Genomic DNA, 21107 nt, shown 5'->3' on the forward strand with positions numbered 1-21107 from the left:
ACAATTGGAGGAGTTAGAGAAAGGACTTAAGGAGATGAAGGGGTTTGCAACCCCATACGATGAACAATATCAACAAAACAGACACCTCACAGCTCCCAGGGACTAAACCACCAACCAAAGAATAAACAGGGAGGGACCCATGGCTCCAACCTCACGTGTAGCAGAGGATGACATTGTCTGGCATCAATTGAAGGAGAGGCTCTTGGTCCTGAGAAGGATCGATTGCCCAATGTATTGGAATCCAAGGGTGGTGAGGTGAGAGTGGGTGGGTGGGAGGGTGGTAAACTGAGAACCCTCACAGAAGCAGGGGGAGAGAGGTGATATAAATGGTTTATAAAGGGAAAACATGGAAAGGGGCTAATATTTGAAATGCAAATACATAAATTATCCAAATAGAAAAGAAGAAAGAAGTGAAAATAGCCAAGTTGTAGGCTACATTGTTAAATGCACCAAATCATAAGGTCAAAAGTTCTTTAAGATAAGAACTGTAACTTAATGGGTGAAGTGAATAGGATGAAAAGTCACTAAGTTAAATAGTAATTAAAAATCAATCAAAAAGAACTTTAACGTGTATGGGGAATCTTTGGTAAGAAGAACACAGAAATGTTGGCTGATATGCTTATAATACAGAGCTGTACACAGATCAAAAAGCCTGGGTGAACTGATGTACAAACTACACCAATAATATGTACTTCCAAAATCAGGGAACTGTAAATATGAGAGAATATGTTCACATTGCAAACTAACTGGTATTAGACAGCAACATAGGGGTCATATGAAGTTGGAGCTAACAAGTGACACTTTGCAATCAGAAAACTGAGGATGAAATAGAGTTGTGTCATGTATTGAGGGTGGGAGATATCGTTGTGTTCTATCACAAATTTCATGAACATCTTTTAGTTAATGACCATGGAGCGGCAGAGGTGAATAAAGTATAAACTGCGGAGGAAATAATACATGGATGTGTACAGATGGAACCTTTACAAATATGTTATTTTGCCCAAATTCCAACAAGAGTGAGTAAATAGATTCCTATGAAGAGGAGAAGAAGGCAGCCGAGGTTTTAGCTTCTTAGAGAATTCAGTCAGGATGAATTCAGGTACCCTGCAATATTTTTTTTATTGTCGTATTCTTTGTTAAAATTCTGAAAAAGAGAGAAATGTGTGTTCATTACAATGATATTTGTCATTGTTTTAAATTTAAATAAAACTGCATGCATATGACTTTTACCTATATCTGATACCTTTCTCATTATAAATATTAAATCTATGAAAAAGTATACAAACAAACTTTGCTAATTTAATATTTAATCAACATTGCTTTAAAAAATTCAGAATGCATGTTATGTAAAATACTGCCAATGACCATTTTTAGCATTTCAGTGGCTCTCCAGCACGGTCTTTAACTGAAGCTTGCATCTGTGCTCTTAGGACTGCATGTAATATATCTAAGATGCTATGGAAGTTGCCAAGGGAGAAAAGTAATCAATAGTTCTAGCCAGCTACAGAGCCTCCAATCCAGCATAATTGCAAGCGTAGCAAGATGTGCAGCATTGGCACTGAAATTATGGTGGTAGCCACTTGCTATGTGATTAGACTTAAGACACGCTCCATACTAAGTCTGATAGTCGAAAACCAACCCACTGCTATGCCTCATGAAGTCATAGACCATAAAAGGGTACTTTCTTCTGCCAATTTCTTCATCAGCTATAATTTTTAACGTATTTGAAATACCTACGCTTGCATCTTCAAGTAGGAGGACCTTTTTATTCTTGTCAAGAAACTTCTTTTTCTAACAGATGGAGGCCATCATGGAAAGGCATAACTGGACAAAAATGTAGATAATTAATTCAAAATTCTCCTTACCCAACTGGTGTATCTGTATCATGACATCTACACTTGAGTCTCAGGGAGCATAAATAAAATAAGTTTGGAAAGATTAAAAGAAACAAATGACCAGCAGGTATTCTGTGAGATAGTACCTTGCATTATGACAGGGAAGCAACATTCATAAAATACTTACTTATGCTTACTTAGCCAAGACTAGCCCAATGACAACACCAACAGTCAGGCCAACTGGATGGGAAATTTTCATAAGGTTTTACCCAAGATCAAGAGTTGCATGCAGTTAATAGATGATGAGAGAGGGAGAATCCGACTTCTCCATGACTGAGTTCTCTGACATTTGCTCCAGTCCAGTGTTCAGCCCTAAATGCACATAATCAACACTAAATGATTTTAACATGATATGTATACACGAAGGCTTATATACTTGTATATACCTGGCATGATTTTGAAAGGACATTGGGTGTACATGAGGAGTTGGATGGGAGAGTTCTGAGTAAAAATGATGAAAATGGTGTACTTAAGTATAAAGTTATTAAACACTTTAAATTAAATATGAAAGATAATACTATGTTGAGACTTGGAAATCTGAATAAAGTTGGTGTCAGTGAGTAAAAGTGACTGCTAAGCCAGAAGCAAACCATTTCTGAGAGTGATGACTTGAATATCCCAAACTTTCCAGAAATGGGCAGAGCTCTTGTTTACAGAATTTCATTTTCAAATATTTTCTAGAAAGCAATTGTCCATAAATACAACTGAAACTTGTCTAAATACACTTCTTCAGTTCCTTTTAATACATGTAAAAGAATTCTCTAATTATTCTTACCTTCCATCTCCTGCAACTGCCCCTTGCCAATTCCTGGCAGTAGTTCACTTTTGTTTTTGCTTCTTTCTTTGTTTTGTTGTGTTTAGCTATCCACTAAGTTTGCTAAAGTTACGAAATTTAATGACATTATGTTAAAAATGAAAACCATCCATATATATATATATATATATATGTAAGTAAATATTGTAAATATGATTGTGTCTGAAGAAAATCAGAATCTGCTAATAATATCTATTAGAAGTTGATAAAAAATAAAGCAAGTAAGCTACAGAATGCAAGATACTTACAAAATCTGATTGAATGTCTCCAAATTTACATATATAATGTAATCTTTCCTATTTCTGAGGGTCACTTAAACACACCCCTGGATTATGTATTTCACACGTATTGATTTAGCGATCTAGTATCCTTTTTTACTTTTCTATGAATTTTAAGACCGTTTTTCTAAATATGTCAAAAATGCCATGAGGATTGATAGAGCATTGACTCTGCACCAGTTTTTTCACTGATGTTCATTCATAGAATTTCAGGACATTGGGTGCGGTAGGTCTTTCCCACTTCTAATGCCTTCCTCATTTGTTCATTCGTGGATTTAAAAAATATTTCACTATGGAGACCTTCCCCTTCCTTTGTTTAGTTTATAAACATCATGGGATCTGTCTTTGTTTTTTGTTTATGTGACTGTTGTTTTGGTTTGGGATTTTAGGATGTGGCAATGGGGATTCATTCATTAAATTACTTTTCATATGTTTGCTGTTGGTATGTACAAATAGTTTGAAATTTTCTTAGATATTTTGTATACTGACATTATGATAAGATTCTTCATTAATTCTAGAAACTGTTCATAAGGATTTTTAAGATCCTTTATGTATATTATTGCATCTCCTGCAAGCAAAACTAATTTTAAATGCCTCTAGATCCCCTTTAATTTCTTCTTGCCCTTAATTGCTATAGCTAGTATATGAGGAAAAACGGAGGTCAGTAGAATGTTATTTATTTTTCCTAAACATTTTTCGATGTTTTATTTTATAATACTTGATGAGAATTTCATAGTAATGTACCCAGAGCGTTTCCAGCCTTCTCTCTCCACATCCCAACTCCAATTATATTCTCCCAATGCTTCTATAATGTATGCCCTTTCATAATTAATTGTGTACACACATATATGCATGTATGTATGCACATAAGTAAGTGTGAATCCATAGCCACATACAAAACATACATATATGTATGCATATATATATATATATATATATATATATATATATATATATGGACACACGCACACACATACACACACACACACACACGCACACACACACACATACACACAGACACCCATCAGATGCTGCGTCAATTTAGTCCTCCTATGTCCCTCTGTCTGTGTGTTTTAAACAAACTGCTTTCTTTCAGTGGGTAAACTAACGTGCGGCTCATCACTGGAGGGGTCTGATTCTTTATGTCTCAGTAGTAAGTTACTCATTAATTGCCTCTAGTTTTTTTCTAGGTATTGAAACCTGTGAATTTTCTCTCATACACATTAGTATGAGATCTGCTATTGTTATTGAGCTACTCTTGCTTAGAATACATACTGGAAATAAGGGGGATGTATAGGGATAATACCCGTGTGGAGGAGGGGGAGGGGAGGGAATTGGGGCTTACGGACAGGAAGCTGGGAAGGGGAATAACGTTTGAAATATAAGTAATGAAATATATCTAATGAAAAAAACTTACCTTCTTTTTTATCTTTATTAACTTGAGTATTTCTTATTTACACTTTGATTGTTATTCCCCTTCACGTTTTCCTGGCCAACATCCCCCTAACCCTTCCCCCTCCCCTTCTTTTTTTATTTTATTATTTTTTATTAACTTGAGTATTTCTTATTTACATTTCGAATGTTATTCCCTTTCCCGGTTTCCGGGCAAACATCCCCCTAATCCCTCCCCAACCCCTTCTTTATGGGTGTTCCCCTCCCCACCCACAACCCATTGCCACCCTCCCCCCAACAATCACGTTCACTGTCCCCCTCCCCTTCTATATGGGCTTCCCCATCCTCCCCTGATTACCACCCTCCACACAATAATCACATTCACAAGGTGTTCAGTCTTGGCAGGACCAAGGTTTTCCCCTTCCACTGGTGCTCTTACTAGGCTATTCATTGCTACCTATGAGGTTGGAGCCCAGGGTCAGTCCATGTATAGTCTTTGGGTAGTGGCTTAGTCCCTGGAAGCTCTGGTTGGTTAGCATTGTTGTTCATATGGAGTCTCAAGCCCCTTCAAGCTCTTCCACTCCTTTCTCTGATTCCTTCAACGGGGGTCCCGTTCTCACTTCAGTGGTTTGCTGCTTGCATTCGCCAATGTATTTGCTGTATTCTGGCTGTGTCTCTCAGGAGCGATCTACATCGGCCTGCACTACTTTGCTTCATCCATCTTATCTAGTTTGGTGGCTGTATATGTATGGGCCACATGAGGGGCAAGCTCTGAATGGGTGTTCCTTCTGCCTCTTTTCTAAACTTTGCCTCCCTATTCCCCGCCAAGGGTATTCTTGTTCCCCTTTTAAAGAAGGAATGAAGCATTCTCATTTTGGTCATCCTTCTTGAGTTTCATGTGTTCTATGCATCTAGGGTAATTCAAACATTTGGGCTAATAGCCACTTATCAATGAGTGCATACCATGTGTGTTTTTCTGTGATTGGGTTACCTCACTCAGGATGATATTTTCCAGTTCCATCCATTTGCCTATGAATTTCATAAAGTCATTGTTTTTGATAGCTGAGTAATATTCCATTGTGTAGATGTACCTCATTTTCTATATCCATTCCTCTGTTGAAGGGCATCTGGGTTCTTTCCAGCTTCTGGCTATTATAAATAAGGCTATTATGAACATAGTGGAAAATATATCTTTGTTATATGTTGGGGCATCTTTTGGGTATATGACCAATTTAGATATAGCTGCGTCCTCAGGTAGTTCAATGTCCAATTTTCTGAGGAACCTCCAAAAAACTTACCTTCAAAAAAAAAGTTATACTACTGATGAGATTTCATAGTTGCAGCTTCCCTGTCAAATATAAAAGAGAATTTTTTTTACAGCCAACGTCCTGGTCCTCTGACCTGTTCAGTTTTTTTTCTCCCTCCATCCTCTCCAAAGTTCTCTAACCCATGAGTATTGTATATTTATCAGGTGGGCCACTACAAGTTCCCTATTTCCTAAAATTAGTGCATTATTTCATGTGTAAAATGTTTGCCCTAATCTCTTCTGTGGACATGCTGGCTGTGGTTGTAAAGTTTAGAAAGTGTTGTTTCACCCATTGTCTCTGCTTGCCTACATGTGTTTTTAAGAGGAAACTGAAGACCCGCCTCTCCTAACGGTACTGTGGTTTATAAATTCAAACTGCAACCTCTACTGTTAATGTGGCATTGTTTTTCTAATCGGACACTGTGAGGTTTTTGTTGTTGTTCTTGTTGTTGCTATTTTCTTCCACTTTCACACTTATGTTTTAAAGAAGGCACTACAAGCTTCTATCTCTTTAAAGTACTGCATTAGCACATGTGTAAACTCTTTGTCCTAAATTTTCCATAGGTGTGCTAGCAAACTATCTACATGGGTTTTAAATAGGAAAGTTGGTGTCTTTTTAAAGGTTATGCCTATGTTTAGGATTAGGTTTAGGTTTAGGTTTAAATTTAGGACCAGGGGTTAGGTCTAGGGCTAGGGCTTTGGCTAGTGTTAGGGATGTGGTAAGAGTTAATGTTAGGGTTAGGTAAAGGTCAGAGGTAACAGAAGTGTTATGTTTGGGGTTAGGGTTTAGGGAGGGTAAGGTTTAAGATGTGAGTTAGGGTTAGAGTTAGGGTAAGGATATGAGCTACAGTTAGAATTAGAATTGGTGTTGGGATAGAGATAGGATTAGGCTTAGGTTAGGGTTTGGTTTTGTGAGGGATAGGGGTAGTGATTGTTGTAAGAATAGGGGTACGTATTGGGGTTGATATTGGGGTAAAAGTAGGGGTAGGTATACTATTAGGGGTCAGGGTAAGTGAAAGAGTATTGTAATAAGTAAGGATGAAGGTAAGAATAAGTGTACTTTTAATTACATATTACTTATATAATTATTTATATAAGCCAATGGAATAATTTAACACTAAATTTCATATAAAACAGTGGCATAAGGCATTGCAAAAGTGAAATAGAAACGTTCAAATCGTAAGTCAACATCTTCAAAATGACTGCAAACCATCATTGCTTAACATTAAATAAGTAAACACAGAAATGGTTTATATAGTTTAATAGTTTTATGCTGACATATGCACTTTAAAAGATAATTCATTAAAGAGTATTTTCTGGGGTTGGGGATTTAGCTCAGTGGTAGAGCGCTTGCCTAGGAAGCACAAGGCCCTGGGTTCGGTCCCCAGCTCCAAAGAAAAAGAACCAAAAAAAAAGAGTATTTTCTGATATATGATAAAATTTTAGTTGATATCATTAAGACATATCATTAAGACATATGATTAAAATGACATTCATACAAGCCTTTAGTCTTGTTAAGAAATACATATAATTTCAAATTATTGAATACACATAAAAATTTTAGATTTATATGGTGCTCTAGATTGAATGTAATTTGTCTCCTATGAAGTCACATGATCAGATCTGAATTCTAACTTTCTGTTCATTTTTGTACTCTTACTTACAATCATACAGTGTAATTGAGTATTAGAATTCTAGTTTCTCTTTAAAATGGAAATTTACTTCTTGATTAATTAATTTTTATTTTCAAGAGAATCTACAATTCTAAAACTTGATTACACTGTATAAATTGTAAATCAGAAAAAAATAAACAGAATATTAGAATCCAGATCTGATCAAGAATTGATAAATGACAGATCATAAAACTGGAAAGCTTCTGTAAGGCAAAGGGCATAGTCAATAAGAAAAATCAGCATCCTACAGACTGGGGAAAAATCTTTACTAACTCCACATCTGAAAGAGGGGTAACATCCAAAATATATAAAGAACTCAGAAAGCTAACGACCAAAAAAAAAAAAAAAACAGCACAATCAAAATATAGGTATAGAATTGGGAACTTACAATGGAGGAATTCTGAATGACTGAGAAGAACTTAAAGAAATGTTCAAAGTTCTTAGTGATCAGAGAACTGAGATCAAAATGGAACAGAGATTGTACCTTACACCAGTCAGAATGGCTAAGTTCAAAATTTCCGGTGAACATGTTGGCAAACATGTGGAGAAAAAGGATCACTCTTCCATTGCTGGTGTAATTGCAAACTGGTACATCTCTGGAAATACTTTTGGAGGTTCCTCAGAAAATTTGAAATAGACCTACCTGAAGACCCAGCAATACCACTATTGGGAATATACCCAAAAGATGACCCAACACGCCACAGGGGCACATGTTCCACAATGTTCATAGCAGTCCTATATGTGATAGCCAGAATATGGAAGCAGCCCAGACGTCCCACGATAGAAGAAAGGATACAGAAAATGTGTTTCGTTTACACAACAGAATACTGCTCAGCTATGAACAAAGAGGACATCCTGAGTTTTGCAGGCAAATGAATAGAACTAGAAAATATCTTGAATGAGATAACTCAGAGTCAAAAGGAAACCCATGATGAGTTCTCACTAATAAGGGATATTAACCAAAGATAAAATACAGAATACCCAAGATACAGTCCACAGAACTCAAAAAGGCCAACATGCTAAAGGGCCCAAGTGAGGATACCTCAGTTCTACTTGAGAGGGAGAAGAAAGCAACCACAATAGTGGAGGTAGGGAGGAACAGAAGAGAAAAAAAGGGGATGGGGGTGGGGAAAGATGGGGGAACATGATCTGTTACTGGGTAGGGGAAAAGGACTGAAGTCCTGAGGGCCTGCAAGATGAATGGGAGCAGGGGACCTCGGAATTAAGGAGATTGGGAGGACTCTCTAGAATGTACCAGAGACCATGGAAATGAAAGCCATTCAGTACTCAAAGGGCAGAACCTTAGACGAAAAGCCCTATAGTGGGGAGAAGAAACTTACTGAATCCACCCTCAGCAGAAAAAACAGGGCATCAAGTGAGGGATGGGGTTGCATTCCCACAGTCAAAGCTCTGACTCACAATTCTTCCTATCTGAAAGAAATGCTGGGATGGAAATGGAGAAGGGCTTGTGGAAAAGAAAGTCCAGCGACAGGTCCAAAGTCGAATCTAGGTCAAATGGAGGCCCCAAGACCTGACACCATTGTTGATGCTATGGAACATTCACAAAAATGGATGTATCATGACTTCCCTCCAAACGGCCCGACAAGCAATTGGAAGAGTCAGAGGTAGAAAAGTGGACCCAACCAATGAACAGAAGCTGTTGACCCCTCTAGGTGAATTAGAAAAAAGCTGGAGGAAGCTGAGGAGGAGGATAACCCTTGTAGGATGACCAGCAGCTTTGATTATCCTGGACCCCTGAGAATTCTCAGACACTGGATCACCAATCAGGCAGCATATACCAGCTGAGATGAGGCCTCTAACACATATAGAGAAGAGGACTTCTTTGTCTGGGTACTAGAAGATGCACCTAACCTTCAAAAGACTGCAGGCCCCAGGGAGTTTAGAGATCTTATGGAGTGGGGAAATCTTTGTGAACATGAGGGTGGGGGAGGGAGGAATGGAATGTGGAATCCAGGGGTTGACCAGGAGGGGAATAAAATCTGGAATGTAAAATAAATAAATAAAGTAAAATAATTAAAATAAAAATTTAATAATAGTATGCGAGACATATTGTAAGATATTAAACAGTAACAAATACACACACTAGTATAATGGCTAACTGCATACTTAGTGTGTATTGCATCACTCAGAGAAATGTAGCTCTTTTTGCAGCAGATAAAGATGATTACAAAACAGTATAACTATCTGAATAGAAGGAAAAGTGATGGTGGGGTAATGGCAAATATTCATTGATAGTCACTGCAATACCCGTCCCCACTCCCTTAAAGCTCAGGGAACATTTTGGGAGATAATAAAAGGATATTCTACTAACCAGAGTACAAGAAACGCTGTGGCAGTATTTTAATTTCTAAGCATGTAGGGAAACCTCAACAATATAGTTTCCTAAGAAGTAAGCAAAAATGATACCACATGACACACCAGTATAAAACAGGGAAATCCCAGGGATTCCATTATCTGATGGAGAAAGGTAAATTAATGATTACTGAGAACAGAATCAGACTTCCTATAGGAATATATGAATGAAAGGAAAAGAGACCACTAATTTGAGAGAGAACAAGAGGACCGTGGGAGTGGATTATAGAGAAATGGGGTAAAGGATGTAATTATAGCCTTTACATATAAAATTATCAAAATTAAACAGAAAAGAATGAAAATAAAATTGTTTTAATTAAAAATCTTTATGATTTTAAAAGTAATTTTCATGAAATATGCAATATATGTGTATATATATGTATATATATAAAATACATGATGGATCATTAACTATGGTCACAAGGATTTATGTTTTCTTTACTACTTGTTTACATTGCTGAATCTGAGAAGCATATGAGTTATTAGGTGCTTGAAATTTGAAGTTGAAATTTGTAAGACTAAAAATTATCAAAGTTTAGTAGAAAATGAGTAATAATAATGTACACTAAGTAAAAAAATAGTATCAATCAAATCTATGTTTTTAATTTCTTTGGTCACATGATTTCTGCTTACATAATTTTTCTTCTCTCAAGTATTTTCTTCAATGCAACAGTGACATCCTTATTCCTTAGGCTGTAGATCAAGGGGTTCAGCATGGGGACAACCGTAGTATAAAACACAGATGACACTTTTGCTTGCCCCATTGCATTCACTGATGATGGTTGCAAGTACATGAATGCAACTGAACCATAGAAGATAGCAACAGCAGAGATGTGGGAACTACAAGTACTGAAGGCTTTGGACACGCCCTCGCTGGAGCGAATGTGGAGGATGCTGGCAATGATGAAGATGTAGGAAGCAATGACAATCAGCATTGGAACACAGATGTTCAGTGTACCAAAAAACAGAATCAACATTTCATTGATATAGGTATTAGAGCATGCAAGCTTCAAGAGGGGAAGAAGATCACAAAAATAGTGTTCAATCACATCTAACTTGCAGAACTGAATCCTGAACATGAACCCTATATTTACTGATGCACAGAACACAGCAAAAATATATACCCCTGAAATCAGAGAACAGTAAATATGATAGGACATGGTTGCATTGTAAAGCAAGGGGTTACATATAGCAACATAGCGGTCATACGCCATTGCAGCTAATGTATAGGACTCTGCAGTTCCAAATATGATGGCAAAGTAGAGCTGAGCCAAGCATCCAGGATAGGAGATGATGTTCTTCTCTGTCACAAAACTCATCAGCATTTTAGGGGTAACAACTGTGGACTGACAGAAGTCAATGAAAGACAGACTGCTGAGGAAATAGTACATGGGTGTATGTAGATGGGAACTCAGTCCAATCAGTAAGATTATGCACAGGTTCCCTGCAACAGTGATTAAATAGATTCCTATGAAGAGGAGTAAGAGCGGCAGCTGGAGTTCTGCCTTCTCTGAGAGCCCAGCCAAGAAAAACACAGTCACTGTGCAATGGTTTCCTGCTGCCATTTTCTCCATTCATATCCTGATGGAGTTAAAAATCATAAGACTGTTAAAGTGATTTTATTATTTTTCATGTATACAACATACCTATATGAACAATTTCTACTTTAATACACCTTTTTCATGTATATAATTACCTTAGCTGGATTATTTAAGATAAATAAAATTTATTTCTTATTATTTTTAAAGATATACTTATGTGGTAAAATTGCACTTTGCATAAAATACTATCACTGAGTTCAGGTTTTAAAAATTTCCTCATTGCATAGTAAGATCTCAAAATTAAGATTTGGTGTGTGTAATAGTGAGCAAACTTGCAAGACTGTGTTAAGGAAATAAGCTTTCCCTAAAAACAGTGAATGATTTTCCAAAATTTATTTTCCCTAGGGGATCTCCAGAGATCTTGTTATTAGACTTTCCTTATTTTCTAATTCCTAACATACATAAAGTTTTTATATGCACAAATGTTAAAATTAATTTACATCTTGAACAACATTTGCAATAAGCACTGTAAACAGGTGTCCTATACTTAATCCTAGTAGCAACTAATGTCCAGTACTTAATACTAGTAGTACTCGGCAACCAGAGCTTAATCCTAGGAACTTCATATGTCCACTATTTGATCCCAGTAACACCATGTTTACAGTAATTAATGCAGTATAAAGAAATAAGTATTACTGGCATCTTACCACTGAGAAAATCTGAAATAGAATTTTGTGTTGTTAGGTTATATTGACTTTCTCTCAAATGAAAAACTGGGTATTCCTACATATTAAAATTAGAGAAAAAGACTCAATTCATTTCTTCCTTTTCCATTTATATGTTGTGAACTAAAATGTATTGTAATGCAGAAATACATTACTTAAGGAAAAGTATAATTACCATCCTCTATCATAGTGAAGAAAATTCCTATCTGAATTAGATTTAGTTATTAAAATTTAAAAGTAAAAATATGAAGTTTTGAAAATACATTTAAGTCTTGCATAGATAACATAAGTCTAAAGAATGTTCACAGATTTAATTAGACAGAATATGATAAAAGTACTTGAAGGCAACATTGGGTAAATTATTGGCAGCTCTGGAAGAGTTCATTTTCAAGATTACTTAGAAACACACACATGAAAAAAAACAATACAACATATATCTGGGCACACGAGAGCAAATCCTCCTAATATACACAGTGACTGTGACAGGATATACAGAACAGTGTAAAGTAAGCCAAAACCAGATCATGTGCCAGCAGAGAAAGGGAAGTTCTACACAAGGTTTACCAAAGCTGAGGGGCCACTGAATCTCTATAACTGCTGAGAGAGGGCATATCAGTTTCTATCAGGGTGGAGTACCAGACAAATTGACAATGTGACAGAAGGAAGTCATGTATCCATGAATGTATGGAGGGAACAAATTGCCTTCAGTGGACAAAGGACAACAACAGGGCACAGAGCTTTGAAGAGATGGAGCTGAACTTCGGAAGAGTTGGGGGAAGGAGAGGGAGTATGATCAAAGCATGTGTAAGAAAGAGGTAAGTAATGGATTATAAGCATAAAGGGATGAAACTGAGGAGACAAACACACAAGGGTTAAATAAATCTGCCATAGGACTTAATATGAAATGCCCTACATATTTGCAATAATGATATTACAAAAACAGCAATGTTTAAGGTAAAATGGGAGTATTAATGAAAAATAAACCATACAGATAAAACACTTACAATATCAGTATGTGAAATGCAAATATGTAGGCAAATGATCTTAATGATTCAATATCAATGAAATCAAAATGAGATACCTTCATTTTAAAAATTTTATTAAAACATATTAAAGATTAAATCATCCGAAATAGACATTGACAATTTTGAAGCACTATATGAATATATTTTGTGTGGTCAATTTTTTATTATATTTATTTAGTTATTCATTTACTTAATGGCATTGTAAACACTTTTCTAATAACTATTGAGCAAGGTACAAGAATACATGCACTAGAATCCCCATTATGTTTTTCTTACCTTAATTTTCAAACTTGAGTCACACTTATTTTAATAAACTATATTTTCTTTTTCTTCCTGTACTGTTTTAAATCTGTTTTGTCTTGAATAAAGGCATAACCACACATAACCACAAGATATACCTTTGCTAGTCTCTGTATATCAAACAATATATTCTATATTTCTACTTTAATACTTTTGTCTCTAGGGTAAAACATATTTCAATGGAATTTCTAAAATTAAAAATGAAATACAAGTGATATAAAATATGAAAAAAATCGACAGCAAATATTCAGAATTCAATCTAATAAAATATGACCAAACCTCAAGTACTTGGTCTTCCACATAGACCTGCGTGAACGGAAAAAAAGTTTAGTGAGAGAACAACTCATGATAATAGTGTTTTTCAGTGTACAATATGATAAAGAAGTCAAACCTCAAAAACTCATGGATAGATTTATTATAATTCGATGAGTGAATTTCAGATATAAATTCACAGTACTTAAGTCACTGATAGAGCATATATTAGACCTTTGTCTATTTTGGGTCATTTCAGAATACAACATAAAAATCAGTATATACCAAGGTTATAAAAATATGCATCTTATCAGACTAAAATCAATGGAATCAGAAAATTCAGGATTTATAATGCATAATATCAAGCTTTCTTCTTGAACATCTAATTTAATATGCACAAATACTAATAGAAGATGCTTTAATTTCCCTTTTACATAAAGTATGCATGCACAGCTATGTGGTACATTGTGTTAGACATTGGAATGCCAGAGAATAAGTTTGAATGGCATGTTTCTACTTCTACCATGTATGTACAGAGATAGATTTCAGGTCATCAGGATTGTGTGGCCAGAGGATTTATCTTGTGAATCGTCTCATCTGCCCAGCTGGTGCTTTACCAATGGCTTATGCTGTAAGATCAAGAATCTACAAATGGGACATCATAAAACTGCAAAGCTTCCTTAAGGCAAAGGACACTGTCATTAGGACAAAACAGCAACCAACAGATTGGGAAAAGATCTTTACTAATCCTAAGTCTGATGGAGGGCTAATATCCAAAATATACAAAGAACTCAAGAAATTAGACTCCAGAGAGCCAAATAACCCTACTAAAAATGGGGTACAGAACTAAACAAAACATTCTCAGCTGAGGAATATCAAATGGACTAAAAGCACCTAAAGAAATGTTCGGCATCCTTAGTCATCAGGGACACACAAATCAAAGCAACCCTGAGATTCCACATCACCCCAGTCAGAATGGCTAGGATCAAAAACTCAGGTAACAGCAGATACTGGGGAGGATGTGGAGAAAGAAGAACACCCTCCATTATTGGTGGAATTGCAAACTGGTACAACCACTCTGGAAATCAGTCTGGAGGCTCCTCAAAAAATTGGACATTCATTCCACTAACTGAGGTCCCAGCTATACCTCTCCAAGGCATATACCCAAAAGATGCTCCAGCATACAACAAAGACAAAAGCTCCACTATGTTCATAGCAGCCTTATTTACAATAGCCAGAAGCTGGAAAGAACTCAGATGCCCTTCAACAGAGGAATGAATTCAGAAATATGGTACATCTACACAATGGAGTATTATTCAACTATCTAAAACAATGACTTCATGAAATTCATTGGAAAATATCATCCTGAGTGTGGAACCCAATCACAGAAAAATACACTTGGTATACACTCATTGATAAGTGGATATTAGCCCAAAAGCTTGAATTACCCAAGGTGCAATCCACAGACCATTGGGTGATCAAGAAGAGGGATAAGCAAAATGTGGATGCTTCCACTCCTTCTTTAAAGGGGTAACAAAAAATATCCATAGGAGGGGATATGGAGGCAAAGTTTAGAGCAGAGACTGAAAGAATGGCCATCAGAGCCTGCCCCACATGTGGCCCATATATACACAACCACCAAAACTAGATAAGATTGATGAAGCTAAGAAGTGCATGCTGAAGGGACCAAATAGAGCTCTCTCCTGAGAGACACAACCAGAGCATGTCAAATACAGAGGAAAATGTTAGCAGCAAATGACTGAAATGAGAACAAGACCCCCTTTGGGCGAATTAGAGGGAGGATCGAAAGAGCTGAAGGATGTTGGACTTCATGGACTTTCTTTATACATGGACTGACCCAGGGTTCTAACTGCATATGTAGCAAAGAATAGACTTGTTGGCACACCAGGCGAAGGGGAAGCCCTGGGTCCTGTCAAGGTTAGATCCCCAGTGCAGGGGAATGTTGGCGCAGGGAGACAGTAACAGGGGTGGATGGGGGAGAACACCCATATAGGGAGGGGAGGTTATGCGGGCTTATGGACAGGATACTGGCAAAGGAAATAACAGTTGAATTGTAAATAAATACATCTAATAATTTTTTTTCAAAAAAGTAACAATTCTTGCTTTTTCTTGAGATGTAAATATTACTATGAACTGTGTTTTAATTAATTAATTTCATCATATTGCTATTCTCATGTCAGAAAATATTTACATAATTAATAAAAATTTTGAATAAAACCGCAAACACATGAACATATACACAAATAATACAAAATTTATTTTGTTTAGTCTTACCAAGAGAGGACTGAATTTCTACTGAACAGTTGCAGGAAAACCTGCAGCTCTTCTCAAGATCACCTCCACAATCGTAAATAGGTAGATGCTAGTTTATTCCTATGTCCACTGACTTTTAATAATATATCAACTGTCACATCCTAACCTCAGTTACATGAAGCTGGTACCTCCTTTCTCATTATTATATCTGCAATGTATGCTTTATTGTAGATAGAAGGGTAGTTTATAGATTCATTAAAATCTTCTTTAAATCCTTTATTCACATCTTAAAAGTTATTTAATGCAGAGTTTTTAACCCTATGCCAAATTTTCTTAATAGAAATCTTTTCTGATTGCATGTGCAGATCTGAACTACATAAAACGTTAAGAAACTAAACACATGTACAAAAATAAGAGTAAAATTGTTGTGTACTTGTACGCCATAAGATTGAGTAAAATCATTCTAATACTATAAGCTTCAAAGACAGTCCCTGGCTCCTTTATCACCCATCCCCATTTTGTTCCACCTAGATATTTCTCAGTCTCTTAATCTCCCTTTCCCGCTAAATATTACTGTGTTACACAGGAAGTCATAATGACATTATGTCACTGTGAAATCATAAATTATTGTGACATCTGCTCTGCTTTTGAAAACTGACAACCTAAATCTTCCTTACTAGAGTGAATTAATTAAGAACTGGGATCTAAATATGTGATGAAGTGTACACAATAAATAAAAATAGAGAGAGAGGAAATTAAAGTTGAATTGATTGTTATTTAATATTCATGGGTATACACTGTAAAGAGAAATGTACTAATATTTTCTGTAATGTCTAAGAATAGATAAAAGTTTCAGTACATTCACAAACATAAATTTTGCTAATATTCAATGTGTTCAATATTCAAATATTTGCTGTTAATATTTTAGGATATTATGGATATATAAAATGTTTCACATTTCAATTATGCAAATGTCAAAAGATGTAATACTTTTCAATGAAAATTCGGTTCTTTTTTTTTTTTTTCCCGGAGCTGGGGACCGAACCCAGGGCCTTGCGCTTCCTAGGCAAGTGCTCTACCGCTGAGCCAGATCCCCAGCCCCTCAATGAAAATTCATATTGGTTCCCAATGATTATCAGAATAAAGTAAAAATACTAAATTTATAACACTTAAGTATGGTAGGTTCAAATTTTGTACCTAACCAAAACCTAGTTTAATTGGATAAAAATTCTTTTAATTATGAGTTATAGACATCATAGTAGTTACAGATTAAGGGTGTTTTACACTGTCTAACCCCATGACAAATTTTCATTTTTCACTTAAATTTAACAGATATCATCCATTTCTCATAGTACAGATTATATCTTTTAGATAACATGCCTTCAAAGGTACTACAATCCCATTCTTTCAAAAAATATTTTTAATTCATTACATATTAAAATAGTTCAATACTAAATCCGTTACAATGATTTAATATGTACAAAACTAGTGGAAATAAATTAAACAAGGACAGATGTATTGACCTGTAATTTACTAACCTCTCTCTCTCTCTCTCTCTCTCTCTCTCTCTCTCTCTCTCTCTTTTTCTCTCTACCTACCTATCTATCTATCTATATATATATTTCCATATGTATACATATATGTGTATGTACATTTTTCCAATTCATTTGTAAAACTGAAGACACACATTAATTAAATGAAATTAAATATTCATTGACTAAGTGTAAATGAATAAATATGCAGACATTTTTATGAAAACACACCTTAGAATTTAGGAAGTTATACTATATTATTTTAGATTGTACTAATTATTACACAATGATTCCTGAAAGAGCTATGATGTGGTTTCTTAGCTCAGGGTCTCTTGTATAGCCAACGGGTCACAATGATGCCTGATGGTTGAACCAACAGGTTTCTTAGCACTCATAATTTATCATAGCTGTGATCACTCCCAAGGTCTTGCTAAGGCTTCTATTTCTCCTGAGTTCCATGAAGTTAGGTAGCACTAACATCAAGCTGTTATTTTACGTTTTTACTTTCACCATGAACATTCCAGCTAAGAAAAGGACATCAGCAATATAAAACATAGGTGACAGAAGTCTAGAAAATGATGAAAAGTGACATAATTCACATAGAAATAACATGTTGTAAGACAGTTTTTGATGTTTGGAAGCATAAAAGTTACACTTTAATTATACAAAATATTATGTTAGTTGTTTATTTTTAAAAGGGAAAATGTTACTTATTCAAGCTTATAGACTATACTCCACCCAAAGTCTATTGATAATTAACTTTCAAAGATCTAGAAAAATGATTTCCTTCCAGTTGATTTGTAAAACCACAACTGTTCAGTCTCCTGATCTTCCTAAATTTATCATTCATAAAATCCTTTCCCACTATGATGGACACAGTTTTCTATGTATAGATCCTAAACTATATTAATTCATTGCCCACATATAAGAATGATGTCCATTCTACTTGAAAGAGTGTCACTAAACAGTAAGTCTTGAAATGGATTCATTCTTTCCACAATGTGCTTAAGACATTGTAATTTCTGAATCTTTTACTTCCTTGTGAAATAAAGTACACTACTACCCAGACCTATTTCTCAGTTTCCTCAGTAATACATGTCTGGCTCATTACTGGTTTTGAGCTTTTTTATTTTAAGAATAAGGGAATAATTAGAAGAATGATTGAGGATATTCAACTATTTCTGCCGGACTTCTGACAGTGATTGCTCCAGTCCTTATAGCCCTAAATAACAAGTGTGAATATATGGAAAAACTACATCTCTTCATTTATTCTGAAATCCTCCATGTCAACTTTTAATTGCTGCTTGACAATGGTACTAATACAGGAATTGGGAAATGCAGTCATCCAGCATTTTATAGTTAGTATTGAGAAGACAAATCTAGTCCTCAATGGCAACAGTACCTTTGAGCATGGTCTGCATCCCCAGTCATCTTGGTCTATGATTTTGTGCCTCTACAGATTCTATTTCAAACACACACTCAACCAAGCAGTTGTGAAGCTCTGTCCTAAGTTGAACTACTTCACACATTGTGTATCATGAAATAGACTTTCCCTTAGGACTATCATTGTTCTAAAGATATTCTAATTAGAAAAATAAGCAATTAAAAGTGATAATTCCCAATTGTCAGGTTATTTTTCAAATAATCCTATGTCATATCTAAATTTTCAGCTCCTAATAAAGATGTTGAGTATGTGGATCAGGGAAAAGTTCTATGAAAATGCCCTCTCTGATCTAGAAGGTTTGAGTGGATATAAGATTCTGTACATTTCTTAGGAGCCTCTGGCTGGCTGCAAAACAGACAAAGACCCAGTGGCATAAACAGTTTCTCCAAGTATCAAAAACTCCCTGGTTTGTTCCAATTTGAGGAAATAGGGGGAAATGGTCTATATGAAAAGTATCAAGGCACCATTGTGACTATAGAATCAGATTTGTTCCATCAGGAAGAAATAGTTAAAAAACAGAACAATCTAAATTCTTAAACTGTCAAAAGGATTTGTAAGACTGAAGTAATTGTCTTTAATTCGAACTAACTTTCTTTGCTTTTTATCATTTGTCCCACACCTCTTCTGTTCGCATTAAATAGAACAAACATGGAAATCAATAATGCGTATGAAACAAATAATTAAAACTTTAAGACATTCAGCACAATGTAGCACTTTACTATTTGAAAGGAATTCAAAATACCTTTGATGCTAATTTTCATGGAAAGGAATTACAGGAAATAGGCATGCATTCACAAAATAATTTTACTAGTGTGGTCCTTGGAGATAATAATAAATTACATGAAATATGGATTTTTAAATTTTTTTCAGAAAGAGTTCCATATCATATAAATTATAGTGAATAATTGAAAGTTAGTAAATGAGAGTTTATTGCATATATAGTAACTATCTTCATGTGTTTTCTATATTGTGTTTAATATGTGTTTGGTATTTATATGTTTTTACATTTTATTCTGTATTTATTTTTATTAATCCACATTAATTTATATACTTATATACATATGTGCATATTATAAATTAACTATTTATTAGATTTGTATGTGTCTCTTCCATCCTTGCACTATAGGTTGAGAATAGAGTCCTGATAAGCTGAGATCCATGGACACCATAAATAATAAGGAATATACTGAGACAGTGAGGTCCAAATTTATGCTGTTTGCAATTTGACACATCCCATAGTATTCAAGACCCACAGAGTCCTATAGAGGGACAACACTATAGAACTAAAGCCACGTTACTTATTCTTGTTCCCTTCATCTGAAGCCCTATAAAAACACAATATTGAATATGAAAAAGATTGGGAATCAAAATAATAAACTAATTGGAAAATAATACAATTATTATTCCAGCCTCACAAAAATAAATGAATGGATGAATAAATAAAAATTAAGTCAATAAAACAAGACTTGTAATGGATAGTCAGGTTATTATGGAGAGTAATGTGATGTTTTTCATTTTGTCACCTTTAATATAGTATTTTCCACGAAATGTAACATAGATGGAATACGTGTCACAATTACTCTGCTTTAAATATTGGTGGAATTATATTCATGATATGGAAAATTGTCAGTACAAGAAGATAGTTTTTGTATTATTAACATAATATCACAAATTTTACATTAGAAACATATATTTTCAAACGTGTTTCTTTTTTAATTTCTCAAGAAATTTCTGAAAATCTCAGGTGACAACACATGCTGGAGAGGATGTGGAGAAAGAGGAACACTCCTCCATCGTTGGTGGACTTGCAAACTGGTACAATCACTATGGAAATCAGTCTGGATGTGCCTCAGAATATTGGACATTCCACTACCTGAGGTCCCAGCTATACCTCTCCTTGGCATATACCCAAAAGATGCTCCAACATACAACAAAGGCACATGCTCCACTATGTTCATAGTAGCCTTATTTATCATGGTGCTCTTCAACAGGGGAATGGACACAGAAAATGTGGTACATCTACACAATGGAGTACTACTCAGCTATCAAAAACAATGCCTTCTTGAACTTCATAGGCTAAATGATTGAACTAGAAAATATCATCCTGAGTCAGGTAACCCAATCACAGAAAAACACACACGGTATGCATTCACGGATAATTGGATATTAGACCCAAAACTCGAATTACCCAAGTACAGTCCACAGACCACATGAAGCACAAGAAGAAGAATGACCAAAATGTGGGTGCTTCACTCGATAAAAGGGAGAACAAAAATATTCATA

General features: G+C 35.3%; 1 protein-coding gene and 1 pseudogene across 1 annotated transcript; both read right to left on the minus strand.

Moving 5' to 3' along the window:
• On the minus strand, positions 394 to 1112 carry Olr1284-ps (olfactory receptor pseudogene 1284; annotated as a pseudogene).
• On the minus strand, positions 10361 to 11305 carry Or8g34 (olfactory receptor family 8 subfamily G member 34). The gene has a single exon (NM_001000459.1). It carries the CDS (start codon positions 11303 to 11305, stop codon positions 10361 to 10363), a length of 945 nt encoding a protein of 314 aa, NP_001000459.1.
• Positions 11306 to 21107: the final 9802 nt, after the last annotated feature.

Source organism: Rattus norvegicus, chromosome 8, assembly GCF_021556685.1.
Source record: "Rattus norvegicus strain SHRSP/BbbUtx chromosome 8, alternate assembly SHRSP_T2T, whole genome shotgun sequence".
NCBI classification, from domain to species: domain Eukaryota; kingdom Metazoa; phylum Chordata; class Mammalia; order Rodentia; family Muridae; genus Rattus; species Rattus norvegicus.